Below are 23695 nucleotides of genomic sequence, written 5' to 3'. Positions count from 1 at the left end.
AAACAGACGTGAACAAGAAAAAACTTAAATAAAGTTAGTTTTAATTAGTCTGATTAACTGGTACATAATTCATAAAGGAAAAGAAATGACAAGCTTTTGTATTTTTTTTTTACAAACTGATCAGAGTTTCAGGGAAAAGCTTTTAACATTTTTATTTAAAAATAATTACCTATCAGTATTATTTATGAAGTCATGTATTTGACTTGTTTTGTCTGACTAAAACTTCTTAAACATTCTTGGCAAGAAAGAGACTAACTTTGTCTAACACACATTTTAACAATGCACAAATTTGGCTGTCAATATAAATCTCTGCTTCGTAAAAAATTTTTGTTATAACACTGAGGCAGAAGCACAGACATATTACAAAAACAAAAATAACCAAATGTCCTAATAATTTCACATATATTGAAGTAGAAGTTGGTTATCGTGTCAAGTGTTTTTTGCGTGCAGTGTAAATCATATTTCTATAAAATATGCATAGTATATTACATAAGGCAATGCCACAGTGATCTTTGTTTACAACTAACAATAAAACATATACGCTTGCATGTATAAGACCATTTTCAGAACAGCCAGTAAAATGAGAGGTTTTAATACCTCCTTCTAAGATATAATACACTTCTAATCTACATCTGTGTAAACGTGCATTTTTACAAAGGTACTTCACTACAATTATTGATGATAATTAGCATTCTCCTTGATTAACATTCATACAGAAGCACCAAATAGTAAGTCAAATTGAATCTGGATGTGACTGTAAAAAAAGACACTGAAGTACAAAAGAGCAAGAAGGACACAATGCAATAGCTTTTGTAGTGTAGCATACAAAAGGTATTCATTTAAACAAACATATTCATCCATGGATCCGTTATGTAAACATGACTGCACAGGATTTGGTACAGCCATAACTTTGTTCGGAGTTTCAGTGGAAATGTACTGATTTCTTAAGGCAACATAAAGGTGTGAACACCCACAAACAAGTGTTCATTGTAGTTTGCTCATACTGGTGGAACTTACATGAAGCACGACATGTTATTAGCTGCCTCGATGTTTCCACAAAAAACAAAGACCTTGTGTGAAGTCACACTGGTTTCTATTCAACCGTGCAGATCAATAAAAAGAAAGTACGTGAATTCTTAGCAGTCCTGGCACTTGAGTCACATAACGTCAGATGTAAACGTTAAATGATCGAACTACATGTTAACAAAACTGTACTATGGTTTTGGCTACGATTTACAAATCATAACATGACTGGACGTGGCATGCTAATATGGCCGTGGAAGAATATGTATTATTACACCATAGCGAGAAAAGTAAAGCAGACTTGGCTCCAAAAATTCAGATAAAAATAAGTGTCTGAGCATTGAGATTTCGTCTACTGACAAAAAAAGGCTGATCCTCATCATATATCACTGGGGGGGTGCAGATGCTGAGATGTCAGTGGGAGGTGTGTCACCTTGGGGTGGCCTCAAACCCATGGTATTAAAGAAGCCCGTCACCTGGCCTGGGACTTCTGCCAAGACACTCTGAGCAAGCATTTCCTGGGGACCCTAAAGAGAAGAAGTAGACAAGGTGAGAGTGACACACACACACACATATATATATGTGTACACAAGATGTAGAAGGAGACAGCAGGGGAACTAAGTGCAGCAAGCAAATAAGAGAAGCAGGGGGTTAGAGAGGTTATTACATGGGTTTGATCAATATGTAATTGTGATTAGTGCATGGGTGTTTCCTGGGGTTTGTTGCATTTGAGCAGCACACTGCTGATACACAGAGTGAGGAACTCTTAAAGCTGACATAGGCATACACATTGCAAAACACTCGCTCGTCCCACTAAATGACGCAGCACATGCATTTGTCTGGGCTTGAAGCGGAACGTCAACATTGTGCTACGCTGCTAGTCATGTCTGACTCAGAGTTGCTCAATACAGACGTTTCAGGAGTAACAGAAAAAAAGTGTGCTTTTGAAATAACATTGAAATGCAGCTTCCCAAGTGGTGGGAAGAAGGAGGGGAATGGGGTCAGCCACGAGGTACTCCTACATTTCTAGGAAGGACTGGGTTCGTTGGGGGGCTTCAGGTGAAATAAATTGAAGAAGGAGGCCACTTGGTCAGGCAACTCTGCCAGTACACTTTGGGCAAGGGCTGCAGTGCTTGCCTGAAATAAGATGTGCAGACATTTACGTGTGCATTAAGAAAGTATTATAAACAAGCTCAGATGAGTGCATGCCTCCAAAGACTTTGCTTTGTGGTACAGCTTACATGTTGGAACTGCCGGAAGGGCACAAACTGCACGATGTCCCGCATGGCGGCCTCGCCTGTAGCAGAGTAAAAAGTCCCGTCGTCTCCATCCAGGAACTCCATGGCAGTGAAATCTGCCCCGCCTACTCCGACAATGATGATAGACATGGGCAGACGGGAGGCGTTGACGATGGCACTGCGAGTCTCGTCCATGTCTGTGATCACTCCGTCAGTGATGATGAGGAGAACGTAGTATTGCTGTGAAAGAAGTGGAGGAAAGAACAACACACAGAACACACTGTGATTCAGTTGTCCTTGTTTGCCTCTACCACAACGACCAATATTTACAGACAACAATTACACTATTTTGGTAAATTTGAGATTTTCAGCAACTCACAGAGGCAGTCTGCTGTTGAATGGCTTGCCTGCCAAAATGGGCAACGTGGTTGATGATTGGGGAAAAGTTTGTGGGGCCGTAAAGCTTCACCTGTGGCAGACACTGCTGGTAGGCTTGGACCACACCCTCTATACCTAAAAAACACAAAAACACACACACACACGTGAACAGAATTAAGTCTTATCAGCAGGATTGGAATTTTTTCTGCTGAGTGGCAAATCAATTCATTAAATTAATTGTTTCTGTCCTAGTTGTTGCATTAGTTTCCTGTGGAAACACAAAATCAATCTCATGTCATCCTATGTCAAACTGAAGCCATGAAGGGCAGAAGTACATTACAGTACAGTGGCTGTTCTGTAGATCGGAAAATTCTAATCAGACAAACTCCAGCTGTGACTTTCATCTAACATTAAACTAAACACGTCATGCTCTGTCTCACTAAACACACACAATGTGAATTCACATCAGCCTTAGTCTAATATTACCTGCACAAAACGGGTTTGATGGGTTGAAGTTGATGGGAAACTCGTGGCTGACCTGCAAACACAAAACTATTAATGTTGATCCAACTTATCTGAGACAGCCTGAGTAATATAAAGAAGAGCTTTTTCATGTATTAGAGGAGGTAACGTCTTAAAAAAACACTAAAGATCACCTGCATTGTAGGAGGGATTTGGGCTCCAAATCCAAAAGCAGGGAACATCTTGTCACTACAGGAAGGAACAACAGGATTAGACAAGAGGCCTTTTCACATGAAAGACAGAACACCGTTGGCTTCATCTGTGTGTTGAAGTGATGGCAACTCCTTACAGCTTCATTCAAAGATGACATTTAGGTTAGATGATATTTAGAAAGAGAGATGCAAGGTCTGAATGCTTACCCCTGCTTCTCACAGTAAATGTATTGTCACATTTTTTACAATGATTTCACCATTTAACATTATTTGAAATTCAAACAGTACACATGTCAGTTAGGACACTGAGTTAGGACTTCTATTAGCCCGCACTCTGCAAAGATTATTAATGGAAAGTATGCAGCCATGTAGTTGGAATTAATATTAGATTATTGGTTCCTAAATTGTTTTTTGTTTTTCTGCCCTAGTACAGTAGCACCATGAGGAAAATCATTCTTCAGACTGATGTGGTCTGATTAAAACTGGACAGTGTTTCCTAAGTTATTAAACTGATTGTTGTTGCTTAGAGATGATGGTTTAATTAGTTATTGGACTGTTTTCATAAAGAGCTCTTCTAGTCTTCTGACCCCTCAAGTTACACATCACAACGCTTTCATGAACCATAGTGGATATTTCCTTTACTTTGTTGACCAACACAATACTTCTATTTACCTGTCATAGTCCTGGATGACACTACCCACAGCCCAGATAGCTGCCAGGTATTCATTGTAGCCCTGAGGGTTGATGTAATGGAGGGACCTCGGGGTCCTGGGATCCCCGTTGGAGCCGGTGAAATCAATAGCAATCTGAACCGGGGAGATAGATGAATGCAGAGTATCAAATTAGATAATGCTTTGACAACATCAGAATAAATGTTTCCTGAACACATTATGTCCTCAGTGCACACTAGAATAGAAAAATAAACATGAAATGTAAACGGATGTTGTTTTAGTTGTGAAGAAGAATCGGAGTACTCACAGTGAAGTTAATCTGACAGCCGCCCATTATGAAATCCAGAAATGAATAATCCTTCACTGTCTAAAGATAAACATTGAAGACAGAAAATCTAAATCAAAAAATGAATAGAAGAACATACATGCTGACGTGCTGCACTGTAGTCATGTTTGTGCATTTACCTTTACTATCCTAAAGTTTTCACATGTAGCAAGATAAAACATTCTGTACACGTTTTCGGTATGTTTTGTCCTGTTTAAGTCATCTGAACATCTCTCCATCCTGTAACTGACTTCACGTGTTAGTGCGGAATGAAAAAAGAACATAAAAGCGCAGTACCTTGCACTTTTTTATAATGATAACACCAGAGTTTTTGTATCCTTTCTTCTTCTGTTTCTTCCGACTATTGATGCATTCAAACTCGGCCTGAGAGGAGCACAAACACAACACACAAGTGTCAGGAATATAGATGTATAAATACGTTTCATCACCTGCCCTTCACTTTTATGCTCGAGTTAAATGTCAGAACTGATAAACACACACATACACACACACGGCTCACCGCATATGTTTTAGAACCCTCCTGTATTTGGACGAGTGTGGTCTGAAAGGATCCAATAAAGTCGTGAGATCCACTGCTGTTGTAGTCAACACAATCCACCTGGGAAACACAGACAGTTAAGAGAAAGAGTGAGTGAGTAAAAAATGACTACATACTTAACTGATAAGCTATAAGCGGTGTGTAAAAATCAAAGCAGATGAGACAAAAACATGCTCAGCAGGTGAAGCTTCAAATGTAAGATAACACCCTGATATTGAAAATTTAGCGCACATACACACACACACACACACACACACACACACACACACACACACAGTTCTAATAGGAATGGAAAATGGGTCCCATTACAGGAGAAACAGTTCTAGACACAGCATGAAGCCATTACAGACTAGACAAACTGAGATGCTACAGTCAGTCTACAAGTTGAATCGCTAAGAAAACAAAAAAGAAAAAGGGATCCATCTTAATGGAAAACATCTACCTTTTGGGTCCCATTGGTTAACTTCCCTGTTGATAAATAATGTAAATAATCAATATGATAAAATAATAAGCCACTAGCATTGACAAAGAAATCAATTCAAAGTAAAATATGATTACATTTAAACACCTGATGGTGCCAGGTGTATTGTGATCTACTATATTTTATTTCCTATCACACATTAGCTTCATATCTTATATAAACATGTACAATGCATTTTGTTTATTAACTGGACAAAAAAACATATCAGACTTATCTGCAGATCTTAACTTATAAATGAGTTATTAGACACTTGAAGTTCTTGTTCAGTGTCTTTGGAATTAATCCTACTGCCCCACAGCCTCCTCAAAATATTAACAAACAGGGACACAGGATGACTGTGCTCACTATGCTCTTATCATTTAACAGGTAAGTTGACCAATGTCCTCCTCAAATGTTTTGCACATTCCTTTAAGACAGCTAGAGATGCGTGTAGGACTTTGGTCTGTCCTGTCAAAGACACCGCATCCTTCATGAGACACACACTCACGGTGAGGACAGTAGACTCACTTGCACTGTTGACTGGAAAGCATCTGTTCCTGACAAGTGTGCGGTTTACGGGGTTAGAGGGTGGAAACAAAACAGCATACATAAACTAATGCTAACAAACATTTCCTCATTTGTACAAAGATTATCATCAGACCGTTGGATATAAACAGGTTCCGAGTGTGGCCTTCATACAGTCTTTCTGCAGTTTAACTAAATGAATGAAAATCATTGATTAAAATAATTGTTTGTGGTTGTTGATGCTTGTTAAGAGTTTCATTTCCACTGCAGCTAGGCTGAAAAAACACCTATCATGATTAATGTTTGAAACAAGGGGGGGGGGTTGGTCTTTTTCAAGTTTATTGGATAGAGACAGCTGAAGAGTTACAGGAATGTGGGGATAGAGGGATGGGGAACGACATGCAGCAAAGGGCCGCAGGTCAGATTCAAACTCTGGGCCTCTACGCCAAGGACTGAGCCTTTGTACATGGGGCAGACGCGCTACCAATTGAGTTAATCGACACCCAATTTGGTCTACTCTTTGATCCCATTTCTATCATTTTCTATCATCTGAGAGTCCCAGTCACTATTTTAAATGGATCCACACATCTGATAACACCGCTGAAGCCAGGAAGACAAAGGAGGGATTTTACATAAATCTCTGAAAAGAGACAAAAACTACAAGAGGTGGAACAATATTTTTTTTAATTCTTTGACATTCCAAATTTCCAACCAGCAGTATCCCTGTGTATCCAGATGATTAATGGTTTTACAGATTGTTTATGTTATGAAATGTTATTAGGGTTATTTATTTAAAAAAAATTTGTTAGTTATTTTTGGTGTTGTGGTTCAGTTTATTCAGCTGAGAATTATTTCAGGTTAATGTTGTAGTAACGTAGTAACATGATAGAATGCACTGCAACTACTCTGGTTCTTGGATGTTGGTGGGTGGCTATGGAAACCTATGAAAACTGTAGATATGCAGCCCTGACGATAAATTTAAATATTTTCACTGTGTTGAAATAAATTATTTTCAAGTGAACTACACATCCCAGTGTATGCCTGTGTTTCTGGCACAACACCTGCATGTACAGCACACAGGAAAACAGACAGGGCTGCTGTGTCGTGTGTCACAATGCCTTCAGTGTGAGAGTGTGCTTGTACCTTTATAGATTTCTCCACGTCACCTCCACAGAGTGACTGCAGCGGGATTCGGAATGGTCTCCATGTTGGGTTTAGAGTGTTTTTCACCACCTGCATAACAGCACAGTTAAAAAGAACTTGTGTATTAGCCGCATGAACTTCACACATTCTAATTATGACTTTCCTTGCCCATGCACTGTCCAACAATCCTTGGACCAGGTAGCATGAAACACAGCGAGTATATCTGTACCTCTGTCCTGTGAGCGAGCTGCCATCCAGTTTCTGTCTGCTTGTAGAACTCCAGGAAAGGGTCGGACTTCCCAAAGAAATCCTGGGGATACACAAGAAAATGAGATAAAGATAAATCAAATACATGACGTACTACTACTACTACTATAACTACTGCTTAATGTTTAGGTAACAATGAGTGTGAAAACCTAACCAGGGTTTACAGTAAACACTGTAAGTTCTGTCATCAGCTTCATAAGCTGTCTACTAAAGGCTTAGAGGAAACCCAGGGTGACCAAGTCTTAGCCCCTCCCTAGAATATGATGCATTTTACACCATACAAACATCTGGTCACTTCAATATACATTACACACTCATATCATCTACAGACTGCTCTTCATAGTCCAGCTCTGCAGCTTCCTCACTTGTCTGGTCCAACAGCCCTTCACTCAGAGTCTCCTGACTCCATGTGTCCTCTGGTCCTCTGTTTATCCATACACTGGTTCTGTCTGCTGAACCGTCCTCCACTAAAGAGTCCAATGGATCACTTGCACAAAGTCTTTCCTCTGGTTCCGTATCACACAATTCCTCTTCAGATGTCATTAGCCTCACCCATTAATTTAGAAACCATCTCAGAGTGCTGTTCTTTCTGGGAAATACACTTCCATTAACTCTTCCCATTCACAGACTGTGTTCTTGTCAGATCCATCTCCTCTGAAGACTGGAGGTTCCCTCACATCTGACTGCAGGACTAACTTTGCACCGGTCAAGTTAAGGTAAGTAAGTAAGTAATTACTTGCACCTCGCGTCGGACTACAAGGCAACCCACTGATAGGTCTCCCCCTCCCAACCCACAGCTAAAACTGTTATCTGTAACACTGCCCCCAGCCATTTTCCCAGTAACATATGTAATTCTATCTATACACAATACAATATACTACAATGACAAATGTACTCTCAAAACATCAGTTATAAAATGACTGAATAAGAGAAACGAATAAGAAACAACAATCTGAAAAACGGGATGTTGCAGCCATTAACATCTCTTTGCAATCTTTCATTCACCGTGATGTATCGAGTAGTTGAAGGTTAGCAGAATGGTTTTTTATACATGTGTTACTGAAAAGCAGCAGATAACTGAGCCCTTTTTCTAGCTTGCCTAATGTTGCCTTCACTGTCAACAAACTCCAAAGGTCTCTAATCTAAGTGTAATAATTTCTGAATTTTTAACTCCAGGATTATCTACAATATTTGAATATTTCTGAACTCCTAAACATATTTCAAATGTTCAGTAGTAATCGTTACCTTTTTATCCAGTTTTCGAGCCGCAACTTCAAATTCCACCACCCTGTTATCTGTTCTTTCCTCGGCGCATATCTATGAAAGACGAGACAGCATTGTGTTAAAAATATCCCAGAAGTGTAAATAGAATCAAATATCCGTAACAGTCCAAATGTCGCTACGAATCTGAATGAAAGTAATTCACCGTAATGCTTCCTTTCCCTGCAGGTCTCTTGTCCTTCATGACAAGAGGTCTTGTGAACTTCCTCGAGGACACAATCTGCACAGAAAACAAAGACAGTTATCTTAGCTATGACTGGAAAATGCCACTCATATGCTTGATAAAAAAGCATTTGCGATAGTAAAAGACTTTTCATGGTAAGCAAATAGGGCTAACCTGTCCTAAGGTACACTCCAGTTCTCCCAGGAAGTCAGCATCTTGCAGGCTGCATGTCTCGCTGTCGATGTCATACACTTCAAACCTCAGCTTCTGCACCATCTCGAAGTAGTAGTCGATGACAAAGGACTTGGAAAACGTGGGGTTAAGGCAGTTATCGATTTTCTCTGTCCGACCAATCTAACACAGAGAAATGTTCCAGAGTCAAGGACCGTTTTTGTACTTTTGATTCAGAGCAGGTAATGACAGTTCAACAAATACAGCTGAAGAAGTACTGTATCTCACTTCACAACCGTCTCCCAATACTGGAAATACTGTGTTACGATTTACTGTACTGGATCTTCTACTATTTATATGCCAAAACAAAATCAGCTCTTCAGTACGTGAAAACGTATTGAACCAGTCCATGTTGACTACTGTGAGTACAATACATGACTTGACACACTTAATAGCTGTTTATAAGTCAGTAGAAGCACTTACCTCACACCAGTGGGGCCCTGAGGTGTTCGTGAGAAGCACACAGAGAGGATCGGACTTGGAGAATGCATCCATATCCAGCAGATTATCACATGAGATGTTCAAGGCCACTTTGGTCACACAGTCCATGGCCCTGGACCCGGACCCGGGGGCTCCAGCTTCTGCCATCACAGCCTGGAGGACTCACACACCCACACCCACGCGAACTGCCCCTACGAAAACGAGAAGGATATTACACCACACCCAGAGCCACAGTCAGCCAAGCCATATGCATTCCAGACGCCAGTGTTGTTTATTTGTCCAGTTTTGCTTTTATTGGGCAGTTTCCACGGAGCTTTCCAAAAAGTAACTCACGCCAAACGTCCTCAATGTGTCGTGTTATGAATATGTAAATAGATGACGTGTTATTAATGAGATCTTACGGGATTTGGATAGCACATTATCCATTTCACACCCCTTTAGTTTCATATATATACATAATCATCCACGCAAGCCTGGTGCCATGACGTTACAGTGTTTGTGGGGGTTTACGGGACTTCCCGAGTCTGAGTGTGCCTCTCCAGTGCACGGTTAGCTGAAGCCTGTGCTGGATACATGCCACTAAAACCAACACGTATTATCATAAGACCACTGGACATTATCGTAACGTGGTTGACGTAACAAGTAATGCAGTGAATACTAAAGTAACGTACCGATGATGCGTACAAAACGTTACCGTTAGCTACAGACGTTAACAGTACATCGTCTGTCAAGTTAAATGTGTAAAAAAAGAAGTAATTACTAATTTAGTTGACGTTATCTTGATTAAGTTAACGCCTATTTTCGTTCCAGTGTTTCGGTTTAACGAGCGACCATGTTAACTGGCGCCTGGATCCGTGGTTGTCGTAGTTACTACAGCTGGGAACAAGAAGATAATACGTATGTGTCAGATAAGATAATAATATAACCAAGGACGTTTTTATTTATTTTTACATTGCAACGTTAATGACAAAAGAAACAAAAAAAGAGACGTTTGCGAGGAGTGTCTTTTCAAAAGCTGCCGTAACTACGACAACCACAAACGCTCGGCTAACGGTCGCCAGTTAACACGGTCACTCGTTAAACCGAAACACCGGCTAGCTCAGTTAACGTCACATGATACGAAGAACAGTACAAGAAAGTCACATAGTTAAACTAAAATAAAAGCCTCTAAGTCCAAAACATAGCAAAAGCAATCCTTACTTTGTGTTTCCTACCTTGTTAAGTTGGTCAGCTAGCTAGCTGTGTCAATCTTTCAAACAGTGATAGTGAGGAGCTGAGCAGGCAGCTACTGCGGTGGGCGGTGCCTGGTGTGCTCGTTTCGAGTCAGGGGGACACCCGTTAACACGCCTGCCGGAGAGGAGCTATGCAGTCATCACTTTGTATATTTAAACGGTATATGGTCAAATAAATAATGACATATCAATTCATATCATTTCAGATTTATGCATACCTTTTCAGCTCAAACTGGACGTACCAATAGTTTGGTCAAAGATGTGATAGTCAGACAAAAAGGGCTTAAATATCCCACACATCCACTAATATGAAGTGGAGAAGTGTGATTGGTGCTGTGGATGGACAATCACCTGTTCCAAAGGTGAAATCAAGAAGGGTTTTTTTTTTATTGTTATCTTTGTTGCTTTATTTCTGTCCGCATGAGCAATTCAACTTGTACCTTGGCACAGCAAATTTAAAGTTTAACTTAATAGGTGGGTATGACTTAGGAGAACAACCTGTTGACATACTTACCTCACACCAGTGTTTGTTTAGCTGTCTGAATATGCAGTTTCCTCCAAGGTTTGGCAGTTACTAAAACACATTCACACCAAACTGCTTCAAAAATCATGTCGTAAATGTGTTTATTAATGTAAATGAATAGTGGGTAGAACATATTTTATATAAAGAATCTTGTGATTGATCATAAATTCAGCCAGTTTCAATGAGGTCTTGCATTGGCCTGTTCTAAAGGTGAAACTGGGAGCGTGTTACTTTGTTTCTGCATCCAATTTGAGGCCAAGACTACAGATACGTATTCCATGATTGTACAAGTGTTATATTGTTAATACAGAGTCTAATATATTTTGTTAACATACATAGAACATTGCACACAAACATGAATATAGCTTATTGGACAGTGGTGTGACTTATGTCTACCAGTTGGCATAGTGTTCCCTTCATCAGAGAAGTAGTCACAGAAGAAGAAACGTCTCTGTCTTAGTTCAGGCTTTGGCAGCATAGTAGTCAAGATCTTGCATGTCACAATAACTGTATATATATAATAACTTGCACACATTCCTTCAAAAAAAACGCAGTATCCGGGTGAAGCTCAAACTTAGTAGTAAATTAACATCACACTCAAAATCACATCATCTTATGCATGAATTAAACTTTACACTCATGTACAGAGGCAACCAGGGCTGAAAGAACAGTGACACATCAGTGTGATGGTGGTGGTGCTGACACAATCAGTCGCCTTACCACGAGCCTTTCCCAGCTCAATGATTGAACAGACCAAAAATACACCACACACACACTGCATGAGCCCACTGCTTTCTCAGATGACTCTCACATTATGATACAAAACTCGTCTCTAGCAGAGAGATTGTGTAAAGAACCAGCAGAGAAAAGGTAGTACAGGGAAAACACAGAAAAAAACATTTATACAACAAAGAAATATACAAGGAATTATGACATTCAACAAAGCCGTAGCAACATAACAAGTGTCATTCTGATTGTATTTATTATGATTGTTTGGTATTATCATGCACCATACAGGCTATCGTGTCTTTTGGTCACAATGACTCTTCTTTCATGAACTTTAAAATCAAGGCAAATTTAAACCCTTACTGAAAACACCGGTCACAGAGTTGAGGTTCATTTTTGTTTAATCCACATCCATTTCCTGGCATTGATTTGTGTCGTTCCGTAGAGTAACTGCATAAAGAGGGTTCAGGAGAAGCAGATGAGCAGTAAACGTGAGGTATCTGGGTTCACTTAACCCACCTTTCTAAGACGGACTAGAAACAATAGGGGGTTTCAGCTTGTAAGAGTTGAAGAAGGAAGACACCTGATCGGGAAGCTCCGCCAGGACGCTCTGTGCGAGGGCCACACTGTTTCCCTGCAATGACAATGTTACAAGAATAAGAGCACTTCTTAGCCATGTTTGGGACCCTGACTGACATAGAATAACATCAAACTGAATACTGAAATTATTTTACATACGTTACATTTACTTCCAACTTAAACGCGTGTTACTATTCTCTGATATGCCAACTCTGTGACGGCAGCTTAGAGGTACGGGCGGCTGCTGCTTACTTGGAACTCTCTGAAGGGCACAAACTGGACGATGTCTCGTGAGGCAACATCACCGCGGGGCGAACTCAACAATTTGTCATCACTGTCGAGGAATTCCATCGCAGTGAAGTCCGCCCCGCCAACACCCACTATGATGATCGACATGGGGAGACGAGAGGCCTCTACAATAGCAGTGCGTGTCTGGTCCATGTCTGTGATCACTCCGTCTGTAATGATGAGCAGCACATAGTACTGCTGCAGATCGAAAGAGAAAACAGATTGGACAAAGTCAGATATAAAGTATGAAAAGTTTGCCTCAATATGGTTTTAAAATATGATCTCATTCCTACTCTGAACTTAAATTTGGCTACTTACTGAGGCCACATTCTGTCGGAGAGCTTGTCTGGCGAAACAGGCTGCATGGTTGATGACTGGAGAGAAGTTGGTAGGACCCCAGAGCTTCAGCTGAGGTAGACACTGCTGGTAGGCCTGCACCACACCCTCTATGCCTGCAATATAAGGCAGCACCAATGCAGCATTACTAAAGTTTTAAGAGCCAGACAAGGTTTTGTGACAGACAAGGTTTGACTCACCTGCACAGAATGGACTTGTTGGATTGAAATTGATTGGAAACTCGTGGGAAACCTGCAGGCATGATTCATGGATTGATAAATATGTAAAACATGGTGCATGACCATTTTAGACCAACTTCTTCAATGAGTTAAAAAGCATCAGAATTTAAAAAAGCCAGAAAAACACTGTCAATTTGTCACACTGTTTTTGTGTTGTTCAACGTTTATCGCGTCAGAAACCATCTCATCTCACCTACTGCTCAAATCACAAAGATATAATAGGCAAGTGACAAAATATATGAATCAAATCACTCATCAATATCTTGTGCAGTGCAGGAATTATTCTAATCATCATGACTGAGTGTCACCACTTTGAGACATCACAATTAAGTCAAGTATCTTTGATTTACTGCAAATGACAGGAATTTAAACAGCTTGAAGAGGTTAATGATAATGATGTGAAAGTACAGTTTGTTCATCTACAGGAGGCGACTTTACCTGTCTAGAAACAATTTGGTATTTGAAAGGTTTTCTAGACTTCTTTTCATACCTGCCATTTGGGAGGGACCTGGGCTCCAAACCCAAAGACAGGAAACATCTTATTACTACATAAAAAAACAAACAAAAAATGAAGAAACAAGGTACAGTCAGTAGATTAATGCTGTGAAACTAAATCCTCTAGAGTCTGCTCAGTGCTATTGAATTTCTCAGCATGGTGGTAGACAGTACATTATATGTTCAAGGTGTCTAGATGTTAAAGTATATAGTGCACAAAAGAAAAGATACATACAATGACAACAACAATAACAAGAGCCAAATGGCTTTAACAGTGGCATCTCAGCTACTAATTACCCCAAAACTCCTAACATAAAAGATTCTAAAAAATTTAAAATGACAACTAATAAAAACCGAATAGGGCTGTGAGAGGATGAAGCCAAACACTGTTGCAAGTGAATCAAATCAGTCAGATTCCGACATTATCTCTGTTAACTGGAGTTTGAGTTTACCTGTCATAGTCCTGGATGACATTACCCACGGCCCAGATGGCGCTCAGGTACTCATTATAGCCTTCAGGGTTGATATAGTGGAGGGACTGGGGAGTCCTCGGATCCCCGTTAGAGCCTGTGAAGTCAATGGCAATCTGGCCCGGGTCAGAGAGAGCAAAAAGATGAAGATACAGGAAGCTGCTCAGTAATCACATGCAAACGAGAGACATGTAACACAGTATATACAGAGCTTCTGCACGTTAGCTGGAAGTAATTTTAGGACTGTTAAAAAATATATACTATAAGAATTTGTTTTACTGATACAGACATGTTTGATTTTCTCATTTAAAAATGTGAACATAAAAATATTAAAGTAATAGCATCTTGTGTTCACTCACAGTGAAGTTGATTTGACAGCCCCCCATGATATAATCCAGGAAGGTATACTCCTTCACCAGCTGAGAGAGTAAACATTATGTAAACAGAGAGTGCAAACATTTGTATGACTCAAGTAGATTAAAAATAATGAAAAAAATTGACCAATCCTAAGAGAAAATATGTCTTAAATGTCATCATTTCAAAACCCTTACCTGGCAGTGCTTGATGCAGATGACCCCAGAGTTTTTATAGTTTTTCTTCTTTGACTTTTTTGGATTAATGCACTCAAATTCAACCTGCGGGTCAGAACATGTTAATGCCAACTGAAAATAAAAAAGAACTTTTATTGTAGGGCTTAAAACAAAGATGCACAGATGTGTAAAGTCTCACCGGGGAAACGTGTGTTCCCAATTGCATCTCCGCAAGTGTGGCTTTAAAGCTCCCGATGAGATCATGGGAGCCGTTGACATGATAGTCATAACAGTCGACCTAAAGACAAACAGAGAGACTTCCTGTAGTGGGTAACAAAAATATTTCCATGTTAAATAAAAAGCAGTGTTAGTAAGTAAGTGCTAAGTTATGTTTGTCTAAAAATGTTTAAAGGAGTTTCTCTGAGATATGAACATAATTAAAAGGTCAGATCATTGATATAATACCAGTCTAACTGTGACTGACATGCATGAATGATCAGTTATACAGTCAGATTTCACTCTCTTATCAACGTAAATGTAGCGTAAACAATGAGAGTCAAACTCAACTGAGTATAAAGAACAGAACAAAAATGCACACCTTTACATGGTGACGTCACAAACGTGCATACATACACACATCGCTTATCCAGCTGGGTTGCAAGCACCCCCTTGCTTTAAGTTTGGGAGCATTGTAAGATGAAAAGAAAATGGAATTAAAAAATGTATCATTAGTATGTAAGTAGCATGGTCAATCAAGGTGAAAAGCAGCAAAGAATCTACAGTTTTCACACCTCAGGGCATTCTTCAAGGGGTGAGGAGGGGACTGGTTGTTAATAGGCTGCATTTAGCAGGAAGTATTTAACGGGAAGTCTGAGATAAAGATGTAAAATGGTCAGATAAAAAAAGATTACCTTTATAGGTTTCTCCACATCTCCTCCACAGAGAGATCGCAATGAGATGCGGAAGGGTCTCCATATTGGGTTTAGGTTGTTTTTTACCACCTACACAAACAGGTTATGATGAAGTCAATAACTCTATGCAGGCAGAGGGATGAGCTGTTGGTATATATGCGCATGCATACCTCTGTCCTGTGAGCGAGTTGCCATCCGGTTTCTGTTTGCTTGTAGAATTCCAGGAAAGGGTCGGACCACCAGAAATACTAAACAACCACATCCAATTCATAATTTGCAATGCGTCAAGATATTTGAAGTAACTCCAAAAAGGAAGTTGAAATAATAAAGAACCCAAATGTTAGACTGAACTACTTCAAATGACCGTCAGTACCTTTTTGTCCAGTCTGCGGGCTGACACCTCAAAGTTTGCCACTCTGGTGTCTGTTATTTCTTCAGCGTAGATCTAATAAAACCAGAAGAAAGAAAGAAATCAAAACGCACTTTAACCTTCAAGGTTTGGGTCATTCTGTGCTTTTAAACCAAGAAACTCTGTAAATGAACAAACAACACAAAGAATGCTCATGTTTTCCAACCCAGATGTGACCTCTTAAAATATATTATACCAGATGCAGTATGCCTAATTTTAGCAGGATAGTGCTATTCTATGACTATCTGGTTAATACCTCAGGGTGATTTCCTTAAATAAACATCCTGGTACATACAGTACTCTGAACAATTAACCTCATAAAACCCTGTGTACTTGTTTTACCCAGAGGGATGGCTTATTACTTCTATATATCTGTAGGAGCCATATGTGTGTGTATGTTTTGTTTGACCACTAGGTTGTAGTATTTTTTGTTTCTGTCTAATTGGTAACCACCAGGTGTATATAATAGTATTGAAATCAGTTGGTGGTGGAGAGCACTCCAGTTCTTACCGGCATCCAGCTGAAAAGCAGTTTTATGTTAAGTTCCAGTCACCAACAACCTACATGGTGATGTTTTGTTGTCATTTCTCTATTTTTGCAATAAATGGGAACCTCACCCGAAACAAAAGAAACCTTTGCACATTATTTTGTTTTGCAGAAACTGAGTGAAGAACAATTCTCAAACCAGCATTAGTGACTAATCAAGTTTCTTTCTGTTAGTCACAACAATATCATTTAGAGATGAGACCGTGACTCACTGTGATGGTCCCATGACCTGCAGGTCTCTTGTTCTTCAGTAACAAAGGTCGAGTCATCTGCCTGTTGGAAACGATCTGGACACAAACACTGGCAGGTGTCAAAGAACAATGAAAAGACGGAGAAACAACCAAAGTTTTCTTTCAATACTGTACAAAAAGAAGCTCACCTGGCCCAGGGTACATTCAAGTTCCCCAAGAAAATCATCATCACCCAGGTCATAGGTGTCATTGTCGATATCGTACACGCAAAACTTCAGCCTCTGCACCATCTCGAAATAGTAGTCGATGACAAACTTCTTGGAAAACTTTGGATTGAGGCAGTTCAGGATCATCTCCGTGCGCCCAAACTGATTCACAAAAAAACAAACGACAACATACATGATGATCTAAGATAACGTCACATGACTCATCATACATTTGTGTTTGGTGTAAAGCTCTCTCATACAGACCTCGTACCAGTTGGTGCCCGACGTGTTGATGTACAGGGCACACAGAGGGTCCGACTTGGAGAAGACGTCCATGTCCATGAGGTTTTCACAGGAGATGGTCAGCTCCACTTTGCTGGCCAAATGAGTGGCCCCTGGTGCTGAGGCCATGGCAGCGTGTTGTACTAAGATGATCTAAACAGACAGCACGGAGAGTTCACAAATACAGTCAGAGGTGGGTGTGACTGTGGATATTTACTGAAGTACTGCTCTTAATCATTTCCCACATATGCCTGCGGCTTATGACAGCGGCCTCAATGCAGTCACTGTGTTGCAGTTAGGCCAAACGACGCCACCTGCTGGAGATGTTTATGTCTCCACCCTCCTAAGGCCACGACCCTCCATGTCCAAGTGTTGGAGGAATACCGATATAAAACGGCCTTTTGCTCCATGACATCGGTTTGACACCACAAACAAGACTTAGAAGAAGTCATATCAAGACAATACAAATATTTTAAATTGTTTAAAGGAGAGTTCCTCGGAGTTTTTTGTGCTCACATGTAACCCTGTCCAAGAAACACACCAAACGGACCCAATGTGGGTCGAAAACAAACCCACCTAAACACTAAACACTTAAATACTCAATACTTCCTCCACCACTGGATGTCACACAGGCAGCCATAATTTAAAAACGTGTAACAATAATAAAGTAATGAAGCAAACAGAGCTTGGACTGAGATTGTCTTAGGTCGCTGTGTTTTTTTCTCACAGTTATAATTCAGCGTCAGCTTTAGCTTAGCGCTGATGAAGTTCACGCACCGTTAGGTGGGTGTGGCGATGCCCAGCGCACAAAAACAACTCTACACACACTCAAACAAACACAGTGTCTCCCTTTAAACCACACGAAAGCTCCCTCGGATTCATTTACCTGCTCACTTGTTGGAAGATAAGACTTTTTAACACTTTTCCAGCCTCTGGTCGTTCATGGATGTGTAACGTTTATCTGACAACAACAGCTGAGCGGCCCGGGGGAGGAGCTGACGGGCAGCACCGACCAGCTAACGGTCAGCTCGACTTGTTCAACTCGGGTTTTCTCCACTTATTAGTCACATTAGACCAGCTGTCTATGCGCGTCTGACACTTTTGCACTACAGTTAAACACGTTGTGGAGACATTGCACGGCACACTAACGAGTGTTATAAAGTATATGCGGAACTCTCGCGAGTTTTTGTTGTTTCCTATCGACTGGAATACGTAAGGGGACAGACCTTTACGGGGTGCATTCAAGAAAGACATGTCGTCAACAGTTTGAGACGCTGTCGTGGCTTAATGAGGGTCCAGTGACTGCTACCCCCATAGACATATATACATAGACATATATACATAGACATATATACATAGACATATATACATAGACGCCGCATTGAGCGCTGAATCGTACGTAAACGGCGCCGCCATGTTGGATGTGGCAGATCTGCCCGTAAACTAATACAAGGAAATGGACTGAACTTCATAAAGCGCCTTTCTACAAAGTTCTTTAAGTTAATGTCTCTTATACACCCATTCACACACACACTAATATATCTGGGAAACAAACAGGCACCAAAAACAACGTGTGTAACTTTTAAAGTGATGATTATAAATGTTTACTCCTTATGTAAGCACCAAACCAACGTATGTATTTTTCTAATGCTGAGTGTTTACAGCTACTAATGTGTGTAACACTGTTACTGTGATGATAAATATTGAAATATTGAGATTTTATTGATAACATTTAATCTGTGTCTATAATAACCAGATCCTGAAATGTAGATGTGACATGAGGGTTTTCTGAATAAAGAGCACTAACGTGTACATATACATACATATAGTACACCCACACACACACACACACACCACAACACACACATATAATATATATATATATATATATAATATATATATATATATTATATATATATATATATATATATATATATTAGGGCTGTCGAATTAATTGTGTGTGTTAATATGGTAACCCGAGCTCAGTGCAGCCAAAGAATAGGAAGCAGCGGAAGTGTTTTTTGTATTAACAATATATTATCCACATTTATATTATAACATTTAATCTGTGTCTATAATAACCAGATCCTGAAATGTAGATGTGACATGAGGGTTTTCTGAATAAAGAGCACTAACGTGTACATATATACATACATAGTACACAACCACACACACACCACCACACACATATATATATATATATATATATATATATATATATATTATATATATATATATATATATATATATTAGGGCTGTCGAATTAATTGTGCGTTTAATATGTAACCCGGCTCAGTGCAGCCAAAGAATAGAAGCAGCTGAAGTGTTTTTTGTATTAACAATAATTATCCACAAGTAATACATGACATGGGTATTCTGCATATGACTTCCTTTACTTTTGCAAGTACACTTTCTTCCCTATACCTTGTGCTTTTACTTCAAATAACTGTTACTTGTACAAATATTTTAATTGAGAGAATTGTACATTTATTTAGTAAATGCAGGGGTGGAAAGTAAATATTTACTCAACTAATGCATGTAGTTCAGTTTCCATGTTATGCTTCTTTGTACTACATTTCCCGAGGGAAATATTTTGCTATATTATTTCACACCTGTAGATGCTTTTATCATTAAGATTTCACAAATATTAGTTTAGTTTAGTAAAATAAAAAAGGCATTGTTCTAGATTAACCCACCCCAAAGTTATAAGCAGTTAAAATTAGACCCTCTTTAACAACAACAACAGTAAAATACTACTGCTATACTTCTACTGAATTTGCTGAGCAGTGTATAATAATAATGTTGTTCCAGAGCGTCCAAAATTTCTTTAGAAAATTTTCTAGTTAACCACAATAACAAATAAATAAGAGCATTATTATAATGATGCAGTTAAAATGACGTTAATTGCATTAATTATCTGATCTGTGTTTGTTTGTTTGTTGTGGAGCTGCCAACATATTCACATTTCTCTGACCCAGTGCGACCACCTGCTGGTCGTATTTCTGGTAACTACTGTTGTAGTGTTTGCTGTGGATTGTGTGTCACTGCTCCTGATTATTGAGAAAACACTAAATCAATTCATTTCTATTTTCTGTTGTTTCAAATCCGAGAGAGAGAAAACCAACACAGTGGGGAGTAAACCAGGCCGACACAGCGAGCACATGTGCAGTCCTTTAGCACAACATGCCTGGAAATGAACCCTGAGTTAGAGCTGCCACAGTGTTGAACACTGAGGCCCCTGTGTGGACCTGTAGGACCAGAAGACCTGTGTCATGTCCAGGTTGAACACAGCACAGTTAAATACAAATGTATCTCATAAAAACAAGTTATCTGTTGTTGAATAATGTCTGTTTGTCTCTAATGAACTTATTTCAGTTTTAGTTCATTCACCCAAGTTTTTTCAGTTTAGTTTTTTTTGATTTTTTTTTTTTTCATTTTGTTTTGCAGCACTACTACAAAACCATTTTTTAAAATTATTATTATATATTTCATTTATTCTTTAAAATAAGAATAATTATGTAAATGTCCATCACAAGTTCCCAAAATCCAGGACACAATGTTTTGGTTTGAGCGACAGGCAAAACCCAAATATATTCAATTTATGTTGAAAAACCAGAAATCAGGACGTTATTTTCAAATACAGATTGTTCTTTTAATCAGCCGAACTTCACCCTGACTTACACAGCTACACTGTGCTACAAATACTGAGAAAAGAACATTTGAAAGCAGAAAAATTTTTTTTTGTATTTTTAAATTTAATTTTTTTTTTTTTTTGGGGGGGGGGTGTTTTTTTTTTTTGAATGAATAATTCAAAAGTGGGAGAAACCGAAGCACTCGGAGGAAACCACAGCAACACCGTGAACTCAACAGCAACCAGGTCAGGTCCAGAACTAAACCCTGATCTCATCGCTGGGAGATGTTATTTTGATGTTATTTTATTTTTTTTTTTATGATTTAAAGTGGAGAAACCGAAGCACTCAGGAGGAAACCACAGCAAACACCGTGAACTCAACAGCAACCAGTCAGGTCCCAGAACTGAAACCCTGATCTCATCGCTGGGAAGATGTTATTTTGATGTTACTTTTATGTTTTTTTTTTTTATGATTTAAAAGTGGAGAAACCGAAGCACTCGGAGAAAACCACGGCACAACACATGACCTCACAGTTGCAAGAGCCAACGTGTTGAAGGCGGAACTTGCAACATTTTTTAGCACACATGCTGCATTGGCAGCGTTGGAATGGCTTGCTCACTGTGTGGAAAAGTGAGATGAAGGCTCTTGACGCTGGTCTTTTTGGGCTTCATCAGCTGTCTTTTCCAGAGTCTCAATCGATATTCGTAAAATTGTAGTCCTCTCTCAACAGGCACGCGCCCCACGCCTTTGCTGCCCATGATTGCGCACAAAGTCTTGTGCCACGCCCTGGCTGTCTGCTTTATCTCATTTCCTGTTGGCTGGAAGTCTACAGGGAATGTGGGCATCATGTCTATCAGGGCTGAAGCGATCCTTATTTCCTTGTTGGTCTCTTGTCTTACATTCTTCAGGCACTGGCGTACCACCGCCGTCACCATCCACTCTTTGTACATGTCTGCAGTTGGTTGGGTGCGGCCACTGACAGCTGGCACATAGTGACTCTGGGTGTTACGGACCAAACATGGGTGTGTAATCATCATCTTCCTCAGTGATGGATGGAGATCTATCACGCACAGGTGTGTGACAGACTTCCGTTCATCGCCGACACCAGGTTTATCAGTTATGGACGGTGCTCTGAACTCGGTACAGGTATGGTACATATGTCTACATACCTGGCTCATCCGTTATGGATGGTGGTCTTAGCTGATGTATAGGTGGGTGTGTACATATGTCTATCATTACTGACACCAGACTCAGCAGTGGGGGAAGGTTTCTGCTGATTCCACAGGTGTCACAGTGTCCTCTGTGGGCTCGGCAGATCCAGACTTTCCCGAATCCTCTTTAGACTTCGTCCACTCGGTTTGTTTTTTTGGTCAGCTTCTGTGTCTGCCGGTTGAGCCACTTCCTCAACATGGTCATGAATTTCTTTACCTCCATTTGGATCATGACCAGAGTGACCTTGCTGCCTCCAAGGGCACGTTGAAGGTGTTCAAATATGATGTGCCCCAGCTCTCACAGAATGCTCTTCATGTTGGCCGTTGTTGATGCAGATGGCCATGGCTTCGAAGGTACACTCATCTGTGTTTTCTGGGATCATTTCCTCACACCACTTTGTGCTGCTGCGAATTAGGACATCCAGTGGTGCCTTCTTGGAGCTAAGTCTTGTACTCAGCTTCACTATCAAGCTGGCAATAGCCTCCTTGGCAAATTTGCGGGTCAAAAAAGGTTTTTATCTTATTTGCACGACGTTCGCAGTTTAGGTGCTGGCTGGGCCTCTGGTATCGGTTGTACCATCCTTATTCAGTCAAGTCTTCCCTGTTGCTCCAAATGTACTGAGCAATTTCACACGCTGGCTTCATCTGCATCCTCCTTTTAATGCTGTTGACAATCTGCAGATGTTCTTTCTGACCAATGGTTCAGCGTTTAAATTTTACCTCAGGGTCACTCATTTTTCCAATAGGATCTCCCTTTACCGCTTCGGTGGTTGTGTCAATGAAGCTTCCTACTGAACGACGGTCTTCTGTGTCCAAACAGAAGAGATGGGGTTATGCTCCGAGGACTCTCCCTGCTCTGCGGACTTGTGCGCTCAGCTGACGGATCGTGGACTCTGGTGATGAATCACACACGTGTCGTGGACCACATGACACTCTTTGCTTTGCAGTTTTTAAGCATGCTGAACACGTGTTTGACAATGATCTGCAGCTTGCCGGTGGTTTTTGACTCCCTGCTATGCGGCTTACCGTTGGCGGTGTTTGACCTCTCAATAATTTCTTCGCTCACCAGGTCCGACAGTTTTCGTTGCACTTGTTCTGGACACTGGTCTGCCAGTCACGCTCGCAAAGCGTCAGTGATGGAGGTCCCCAGGTACTTCTGGACTCTCTCCTCACAGATCATTTCTAGGCTACAGTAGTCTAGACTTGCTCTTGTTTGTGCGAGGTGATTTTCAAATGCCTCGAGCACAATTTTAGTCACAGCGTTTGAAGCCACACACATCTCTGTTATGACAGCTCTGTTTGCAGTCTCTTGTTCCCAGTGTCATTTAGCCCACTGTCCCGACGTCAGCTGGGCCAGGCGAGCCAGTAACACGACTTTAACAAATCACCTCAAAGCAAAACACCCTGCTGAAATTACCTCCACGGGACCTCGCCAGTCTACACTACAGGAGTGTGGCACTCGTCAGTATATTTCCTCATTCTGGCTTTTTTCTGTTTGCACTGTGCATAT

General features: G+C 40.3%; 2 protein-coding genes across 4 annotated transcripts; both read right to left on the bottom strand.

The window, feature by feature from the left end:
• Positions 1-24: 24 nt before the first annotated feature.
• LOC104924703 (copine-3-like) lies at positions 25-10716 on the bottom strand. 3 transcript variants are annotated; one of them, XM_027274226.1, is made up of 17 exons: positions 10594-10716; positions 9362-9570; positions 8882-9061; positions 8690-8764; positions 8509-8580; positions 7226-7306; positions 6997-7086; positions 4830-4928; positions 4607-4693; positions 4292-4351; positions 3986-4119; positions 3296-3350; positions 3126-3177; positions 2641-2774; positions 2265-2501; positions 2046-2160; positions 1413-1550 (listed from the first exon to the last, which is right to left on the bottom strand). In XM_027274226.1, exons 2-16 carry the CDS (start codon positions 9524-9526, stop codon positions 2050-2052), a joined length of 1632 nt encoding a protein of 543 aa, XP_027130027.1. In that variant the 5' UTR covers positions 9527-9570; positions 10594-10716; the 3' UTR covers positions 1413-1550; positions 2046-2049. The 3 variants fall into 3 exon arrangements, with proteins under 3 accessions (XP_027130025.1, XP_027130026.1, XP_027130027.1); XM_027274224.1 differs by lacking the exon at positions 2046-2160 and having other exon boundaries at positions 25-1550; XM_027274225.1 differs by lacking the exon at positions 2046-2160 and having other exon boundaries at positions 25-1550; positions 10580-10700.
• Positions 10717-11218: 502 nt separating this feature from the next.
• Positions 11219-18607, bottom strand: LOC113744505 (copine-3-like). The gene is made up of 16 exons (XM_027274386.1): positions 18229-18607; positions 17325-17495; positions 17043-17222; positions 16876-16950; positions 16082-16153; positions 15879-15956; positions 15709-15798; positions 14997-15095; positions 14819-14902; positions 14627-14686; positions 14250-14383; positions 13793-13847; positions 13264-13315; positions 13046-13179; positions 12692-12925; positions 11219-12494 (listed from the first exon to the last, which is right to left on the bottom strand). Exons 2-16 carry the CDS (start codon positions 17469-17471, stop codon positions 12384-12386), a joined length of 1605 nt encoding a protein of 534 aa, XP_027130187.1. The 5' UTR covers positions 17472-17495; positions 18229-18607; the 3' UTR covers positions 11219-12383.
• Between the last annotated feature and the right edge of the window lie 5088 nt (positions 18608-23695).

This window comes from Larimichthys crocea, chromosome XXIII (genome assembly GCF_000972845.2).
Source record: "Larimichthys crocea isolate SSNF chromosome XXIII, L_crocea_2.0, whole genome shotgun sequence".
In the NCBI taxonomy this organism is placed as follows: Eukaryota; Metazoa; Chordata; class Actinopteri; family Sciaenidae; genus Larimichthys; species Larimichthys crocea.
Note: the sequence above shows the minus strand (reverse complement) of the source record. Positions and strands in the feature narration are given on the sequence as shown.